The sequence below is a fragment of the Chrysochloris asiatica genome, unplaced genomic scaffold (assembly GCF_000296735.1).
Source record: "Chrysochloris asiatica unplaced genomic scaffold, ChrAsi1.0 scaffold00157, whole genome shotgun sequence".
In the NCBI taxonomy this organism is placed as follows: Eukaryota; Metazoa; Chordata; class Mammalia; order Afrosoricida; family Chrysochloridae; genus Chrysochloris; species Chrysochloris asiatica.
In genome coordinates, this window is record NW_006408675.1 from 412767 (window position 1) to 421637 (window position 8871).

The window sequence follows — 8871 nt, forward strand, 5'->3', positions numbered from 1 at the left end:
TGGCACAGAAGTGGGTATCCTTTCGTTCTGTTGTGCATAAGGTCAGTTTGAGTCGGTACCGACTCGAGGGCACCTAACAACACATTCTCAACTTAGTATATTGTCTACAGCTTTGGGAATCCTATTACACCTTGTCATGAGGTCGATTCAGATTTATAGAAACCCTAAAGAACAGAGTAGAACTGATCCATGGGCTTCGGAGGCTATAAATCTTTACAGAAGCAAATTACTCATCTTTATCCTGCAAGTGGCTATTGATGATGTTGTTAAGTGCCATCAAGTCAGGCCCATAGCGACCCTGTTTAGGGTTTCCAAGGAATAGCTGGTGAGCTTAAATTGCCAACCCTGCCGTTCAAACCACCTTTGCAGTCCAGTACATTAATCCACAGTGCCATACCAGGAGGCACCCACCACCACCACCACCCCATAAGTGGCTAGAGGGGGTCTAATCACCAATATTTCAGGTAGCAGTGCGATGCTTGGTTTCCTCTAGATTTTGCCCCTTTCCTTTGCTGATTTTTTCATATCCATTCAATGTAATTCATAACCATGAGACAAACCGCTTTTCTGAGTCTTTCTAGAGAATTACAGAGCCTCAGACACAGACAGTAATATTGCATCTATGCTCACACAGTTCCACTAACCTGAACAAATAGCCATTTCATTCAAACTCAGCTCAACTACTAAATCCTTCCTTTGAAGTATTTCTCAGCTTCAATTCTATTCCAGTCTTTCTCTTAATCATTCTTCCTTTGGCCTTTATGTGTACAACTGAATACTTTGTTGTTGTTGTTAAGTGCCATGGGCCCTGTACAGGGTTTCCAAAGCTTTGTGGGAGCAGAAAGCCTCATTTTTTCCCATGGAGTGGCTGGTTCACAATCCAATGCTTAATGTACGCAGCCTCCATGTTACCAATTGGATACACACTAGCATATTTATTGTCTAACTGTTTTGTGGCTCATTCATTCACATCTCTTATGTGCCTAAATAAATTATAAATCATTGGGGGCAGGCAGGGATTAAACCTGAAATTCTTTTTCAGCAGTGATCATTTCTGTGCACTCAGTCTATCCCCAATAAGTGCTCAACGAGAAATGAATGAATGAAAACCCGAGGCAAATGTCCCTTAACCACCTAATGAAAACCTTCGGCAGTGGTCTTTGATAGGAATGTAGAAGTGTTATAATCCATCTGCCTTCTCCCACCTACCGGCCTCCTGTTGCTGCCTGCCTCATCTTAGAACAAAGGGAGCACACAGTACCTGCTAGGCCACCAAGGTTGATGATGAAATCTACTTGCTGCTAGGTTCAATTTCCTCAGGACAGGTTCCTGGGCCCTCTCCTCTACAGAAATTCACCCTTAAGTGAGCTCATCTAGTTCTATGGTATGAAGTTCAGCTCCATGCTGATGACTCCCAAAAAAAGGTCTCCAGCCCCCATCTCTTCCTGGAACTACAGGCTCCTTCAGTGAACTCCCACTCAGCATCTCCACACCTTATCAGGTTCAAAAGGAATATGTGACCCCCATCCCCTCCTAATCCCAGAAAATAAAGCCATTTCAAACCACCACCTTACTCTCCTATACGCCTTATACAAGTGTCTCAATTACACCTCAAAAATAGAGCTCAAATCTGCTCATCCCCTCTATCTTTCCTCCAACCACATCCATTTAGGCCACCAGCATCATCCAACTGGTCCCCACTCAGGTTCTGCCAATCTTCTAAGCATCTGGCAGTCAGAGGGATTTTTCTATTGAAATATCTGTAAAACCACATGTCTGCTTAAAATCCTTCAATGGTTCCCCATTGCTTTTAATACAAGAATCCAGAATGTTCAAAGACCAATGATAACAACAATAATATTGGCAGTTTTATTGTAGGTGCTTACTTAGAGCAGATATTGCTTCAAGTACTTTATAGTTCTTTTATCATTTACTGCTCACAGAATCCTAGGAGGCAAATCTATTTTTACCCCTTAACCTTAACCTGAAAAGGTAAGATCAACAGTGTGTTGGAACCAGCTCACACCTGGCACACAAGAGTCAAGTGCACATCTCTCTCTCCAATTCCACATTCAGTGATGTCATGTTGGTATCTTGGAAATCAGCCATGGTGGAATAACTTATACCACAAAAGTCAGCAAACACCTCAAATCAGAATCTTTCTCCCCAACGAATCAGCTATCAAGCACCAGCATACTACTGGGTTAGATCCACTATCTATAAGCAATTCCTAGACTCCCCCTTTGTAGCCCTCACTACATATACATTTTTGTTGTTGTTATTAGTTGTTTATTGCCGATTTCAAGTAAAGTAGAAACTCCTTGAGGGTAAAGCCTGTGTCCATTTAGTTCACTGCCTTATCCCCAGCACCTGGTACATAACAAGTGCCCAACAAATGCTTGTTACATAAATAAAAGGCCTGCCTCTCCTGTGCTTCTGGTATTAAACAGGAAAGCTGACCCTCTAGCTTGGAAATATAACTCTACAGGTTAAAGAACTTTTAACCTGAAAACAAAAGATTGAGAAGAGAAAACAAACAAACATGATTTGGTCTGGCAAGATTAGCATTTAAAATAAATAAATTTTAAATTATTTTAAACAAAGAAACAATGTTGTTGTTGTTAAGTGCTGTCAAGTTGGTTCCAACTCACAGTGACCCTATATAGGGTTTCCAAGGAGCAGCTGGTAGATTGGAACCGCTGACCTTGACCAAGGCCCCAAACAAATAATATCCACCATCAATCCTGGAAAGAAACGCCCGTTTCTGTTTCACCTGCAATGAAGATCAGCACCTCCAAGATCCTCAGCTGACACCTCTTCTCCAGTTGCTGCTTTAACCTACAAGATGGATAAAAATCAGTGATGACATCTGTCCATCAGAGATAATAAAAATGCTTTCCCAACATGCATATCTCCTGACTATACCTACTTCTTCCACAGTGTGAAAGAACATTGTATTTTTTCATCCCATCCATGCAGCAAATCTAGATAAACTTATCTCTGGTCTACAAATGATGAAAACTGAGCCCAGCTCCACAAAGGAACTTGCCCATAGCCTCTGAGCAAATGAAGGAGCCTGATTTGACCCCAGACATTTCTGACCTGAAAGCCCATTCTCTTTCTCATCCATCATGCTGCCTCAACATACATGTTGAAGGCCTTGTATCTCTGCACATGCTGTTCCCACTGTCTGGGATTTCTTCTCCCTCTCACGGTTTTGCTGGATTCTCACTTACAGTTGGAAGTACCAGTTCTATGTGACTTTCCGTAACCTAACCTGGCCGTCCTACCAATGACATCTAGAATATTAATAAGAATAATGTCTGCCCATCTGTAATCCAAGATTGTTGCACTACCACCTCCAGCATGACTCTATACATTGTATTACATTAATTTGCATGTGTCCCTGTATTCTCCTCTACACCCATGAGTTCTTAGAGGGTTGTTGTTGTGTGTTGACAAGCCACTTCTGACTCATAGCAATAAGAATATGGTTTCCAAGAGTGGTTGGTGGGTTTGAACTATCGACCTTGAAGTTAGCAGCCCTGTGCTTATCCTACAGCACCATATCAGGGCTCTTTTTGAGGGTTGTTGTTGTTGTGAAGTGCCGTCGAGTCGGTTCCGACCCATAGCGACCCTGTATAGGGTTTCCGAGGAGCAGCTGGTGAGCTTGAACTGCCGACCTTGCAGTTCAAATTTTGAGAGTAGGGACTATGAATACTCACATTTGAATAAATGTGCATTGAACGAATGTCTTCTTTTTATAACTCATAACCTAAACTTTAAAAGGAGCTCTGGTAGCGTAGTGGTTACGAATCAGGCTGTAAACCTTAAGGTCAGCGGTTCGAAACTACCAGCCGCTCCGTGGGAGAAAGATGAGGCTTTCTACTCCCGTAAAGATTTACACCCTCGGAAACCCTGTACAGGGTCGCTATGGGTCGGAACCGACTCGATGGCACTTAACAACAACAACAACCTAAACTTTAAATTTCCAGTTCCCACCAGTGTATATACACCATCTTTAAGGTGGGAAAAAAAATCTCTGAAATTACCTATATCTAAGATTCAGCAGGATATGATCAAAAGGAAAGAAACCTCAAGTCATAAATTAAGAATGCCTTAATTATAGTCTGAAAAATTCTACAAGAAAGAAGAAAGAAAAATTAGTAAGTGCTAAATGCCAACTTGTTATCTTAGGAATTACCTATTGATTCCTACTTCTTTGGATTAATTTTTTCCTCGTCTTCAACAAGAATTGTTTTTATTAGAATGTTGTTGTTGTTAAGTGCCGTTGAGTCGGTTTTGACCCATAGCGACCCTGTACAGGGTTTCCAAGGGTGTAAATCTTTACGGGAGTAGAAAGCCTGATCTTTCTCCCGCAGAGCAGCTGATAGTTTTGAACTGCTGACCTTAAGGTTCACAGCCCGATTCGTAACCACTACTCTACCAGAGCTCCTTATTAGAATAATGAACACTAATATAAAATACAGCACAGAAATAACATATCCTACATTAAAAGCTTTAAATAAATATTATTCCACAAAAATCAGTAACAATAATTTTCAACTCCAATTATTCCATGCTCCTAATTAAGTTCTTGGTTCTCTTATTTTAAAAAAAAAAAAAAAAATCTGTATAAAACAGAATTTAATCCAGGCAATAATTAGTTATAAGCATCTGGATATTTAAAGTTATAAAAGCAATAAACAACAGATAAACTGGATTTCTTTGCAGGGATCAAAAAAAAAACAAAAAACAAGGATTCGTCATCAATTATTTATTGAACACCCACTACACATTTGATATGGTGACAGATGCATAGCTGAAAAAATTCAGAGAGAAAATGAAAATAAAACAGCTCATTCTACTAAATAACAAATGCAGGAGAACAAAAAGTTCCTTCAAAAATTTACTATCCTTTTTTGTAAACCACTCAAAGTTACTGAACAGTATTTGTGGAACCTACAAAACCTTTTCTCAATTTTCAGCAAAATAAGCATCAGAATTTAGAATTCTTAAACAGATGAGCTGCTGCTGCCTCTTCCCACCCCTCCTCCCCGCTCCCAGATACGGTCTTCCAGAAACAGACTACATAACAAGGTTCTTTCTCTAACAAAACTGTATGCTACTCTGGTTAAGTTGTTTCTTTCAAACGTACAAAACTGAATCCAGTGAACAGACATCAGATCCATTTCCCCTTAAACAAAATCTTCTCTAGAAAAAAATTAGTAGCATCATTCCATTATTATCCTTCTGCTTGTTTGTATTTGCAATAAGATGCTTTCAACTTTTAGTCATGTCTTTACTCATATTCTAATGAAAAATAAGAGCTACTCATGAACGTTTGTACCCTGGGCTATACAAAAGCACATTTTAAGTAAACTTTCCTTCGATTAACCAACGATGGTACCATATACAGAAGGAGGAAAATAATAAATGTTCCAGTCTTTTTGAATACTTTCGTGAGACTTTTAGAAAATTTGAAATGTCAGCTCTCCAAGTTTACCTGAACATCAATAAAAATCATTAAAAATTAACACTGTCATTTTGGAAATATATTTATTTTCTTTCAAATCATACATCATTTTTAACATACTTTTAAAAAATAAGCTTGTATTAGCATTCCAAAGCCAAAAACATTCTTTTTTGACAGACTTTTGAAGTCATACTTTTGAGATATAATTCACATACCATAAAAACCACAATGATTAATTCAGTGGCTTTTAGTATATTCACAAGTCTGTGCCATCATAACTTCTACCTCAACTCCACAACAATTTTATCACCCCAAAAAGGAACGTTGTACCACTCTACATTCTCGTATCCATCCCCGTAGCCCTTGGCAACAGCTTCCTGTCTCTGTACGGATTTACCTTTTCTAGACATTTCATATGAATGTGATCATGTAATATGCAGCCTTTTATGAATGGTTTCTTTCATTTGTTTGTTGTTAAATGCCGTTGAGCCACTTCTGACTCATGATGACAATTGTGCAGAGTTTCTGAGGCTATAGGTACACCTGACCCAAGCCATGATATTTTCAATAGCCTCATATGCATGTGATAGTTGAATAAATAATAGAAAAATTGATGCATTTGAGTTGTGATGTTGGAAAAGAATACTGAAAAGTACCATGGATGCCAGAAGAATACAGAAATCTGTCTTGGAAGAAGTACAGCCAGAATGCTCCTTAGAAGCCAGGATGGTGACACTTTGGACATGGTATCATGAGGGATCAGTCCCTGGAGGATATCATGTATGGTAAAGTGGAGGGTCAGCAAAAAATAGGAAGGCCCTCGACGAGATCAACTGGCACAACGGCAGCAACAATTGTGATGATGGCACGGGACCAGGTGGTGTTTTGTTCTGTGTGTATAAGTCACTGTGAATTGGAATTGACTCGGTAGCACCTAACAACAAATCCTTATGACAGCAGAAAGCCTCATCTTTCTCCCACAGAGGAGCTGGTGGGCTCAAACTGCCAACTTTCTGGTTGCCAGTACAGTGCTTATCCTTCAGAGCCACAGTGCTCATGACATACGTGGTTAGCTTGTTGTTGTTGTTGTTGGGGGCAGTCAAGTCAGTTTTGACTCTTAATGGCCCTAAGCACAGGAGAAGGAAACACCACAGGTATCACCCTCATAATTGTTGCTAGGCTGACAGAGATTTCCTTAACGGCCTGGAACTAGTCTTGGTTGAGGGGCTGTGTACTGGAGCACCTTCAACACCAGGCCAGGTTACTGACAACTTTGCTTTGACTTCACCTCCTGCTTGTTCAGGGTCTCAAGGTCTTTCTAGAGCATGTGCATGACCCCGAGACCTTGTAGCCTTTTAAGTTTGCCAGGAACATGACAGAGCGTCTCAAAGTCACCATGGACATCTCCTTCCCCAGCTTCCTTTTAAGCCTTTAGCTTTCTTTCTTTTACCTAGCAGAATGTTTTCAAGAGTAATCCATGTCTCAGTATGCATCAATCTTCATTCCTTTTTATGGCTGAATGATATTCCATTGTACGGAATGATGGGGTCGCTATGAGTCGGTTCCGACTCGATGGCACCTGACAACAACACCACCAGGACTTCATAGCCAGTCTGGTGGTAGTGATGTGCTGTGGAGTCGGTTCCAACTCATAGCGACCCGGTACAGGGCTTCCGAGACTATAAATCTTTATGGGAGCAGAAAGCCTCTTCTTTCTCCCACGGAACAGCTGGTAGTTTCAAACTGCTGACCTTGCAGTTCACAGCCCGATTCATAACTACTATGCTACCAGAGCTCCTTATAACCAGTCTAGTGGGTGTGAAATGAGATTTTATTATGGTTTTGACTTACACTAACGCCCCCTCTATCAGTTTGACATGTTATGATGGCTTTTGTGTTGGAATTATGCAGGAAGCTATGCCACAAGTATTTCACCCATGGTGACCAGGCTCCAACAGTCTCCAGACTAAACCAAACTAGGAAGAAAGGCCTGGCAATCTACTTCTGAAAATCAGCCAATGAAACATACACATCCCAACTGAATACTGTCCAATAGAATAATGGAAAATGTGGCCCCTTGCTGGAAAGGAACTAACATAATAGCTGCAACAATGGATTCAAACATGCCAACAATCATGAAAGTGGTACCATTTAAACAACCAGGCAACATTTCACTCTCAGTGGTAACTAACAACATAACAAATGGTTACTTTTGTTGAAGCTGTTTTCCTGTGTTTACCGATGATTTATTTACTTGGAAAACTGTGTGTATTCGAATGCTTTGCCCATTTTTTAATTGGAGTAATAATTGTTGAACTATAAGAATTCATGTTCTAGATACAGACATACAATTTTCAAATATTTTCCTTTATTCTCTAGGTCATCTTTTCACTTTCTTAGTGGCTCCTCCTTTGAAGCACACATTTTTAATTGTGATTATCATCCCATTTGTTCTTTTTTCTTATCGCTTGTTTCTGGTGTCTATTCCAAAATCTTACTCTTTTTTTTTTTCTTATTGAAGTTTTTGTTGTGAACTAAGTGATAGTTTACATGGGAGAACATTGGTTTTTCACTCATAGTTTCAATGATTACAATCCCCTCCGTGCATCATCATTTAAGAGTATTTGCTTCTATCCCTCTGTTCTTTTGTGTTCTATTCCCTCTGTTTTTTTGGGGGGGAAGACGTACACAAAAACACTCAGGAATATATAATCATTTAAACAACCAAAGGGCACATTCTGCACACTTGCCTCCTGGCCACCAGCACACAGCCTTTCTCTTTCCATGAGTCTAGAGCAAAGTCTTACACTTTTATTTATTTATTTTCTAGAAATATTAGAAATACAGCTCTTACATTTAGGTCTATGATTGAATTTGAGTTAGTTTTAGTGTGTGTGTGAAGAAGGGGTCCATCATTCTTCTGCATTTATCTATTTGTCAAAAGGATTATTTTTTCCCCATAAGATGGTCAGCATCAACTTACCCTTCTTCTACCTCATCTGTAATACTGTTCAACACAACGTAAGCAACAAGCTGATAAACTACACATATTATGTTAACCATTATCTGAAATGGAGGGAGATAAGAAAAAAAAAATATATATATATATATGTGTGTGTGTGTGTGTGCGCGCGTGTGTGTGTGCGCGTGCGCGTGCATATGCATAAAGAGATGCGTGAACAGATACAATAGACATTTAAAAGAAGGGGAGAGTGAACAGGGTGGGAGAGAGACCTTTGACTTTTTAAGTCTTATGAATGCTTTACCTATTCAAAAAGTTAAGTTTTTAAAAAATATAAAGTTTTCTAGAATATACAGGAAACTGCAACACCTCTACAAGAAAAAGACAAATAACCCAATTAAAAAGTGGGCACAGGATATGAACAGACACTTCA

The 8871-nt window shown here is 39.6% G+C and overlaps 1 protein-coding gene across 1 annotated transcript in view; it reads right to left on the bottom strand.

Annotated features, from left to right (window-relative positions):
- The window catches only part of MCCC2 (methylcrotonoyl-CoA carboxylase 2 (beta)), a 123666-nt gene that overhangs the window by 54273 nt on the left and 60522 nt on the right, over positions 1–8871 (bottom strand). Inside the window, exon 8 of the mRNA XM_006870957.1 lies at positions 2774–2838. Coding sequence (XP_006871019.1) covers positions 2774–2838 — 65 coding nt within the window. The remainder of the gene's footprint in view (positions 1–2773; positions 2839–8871) is intronic.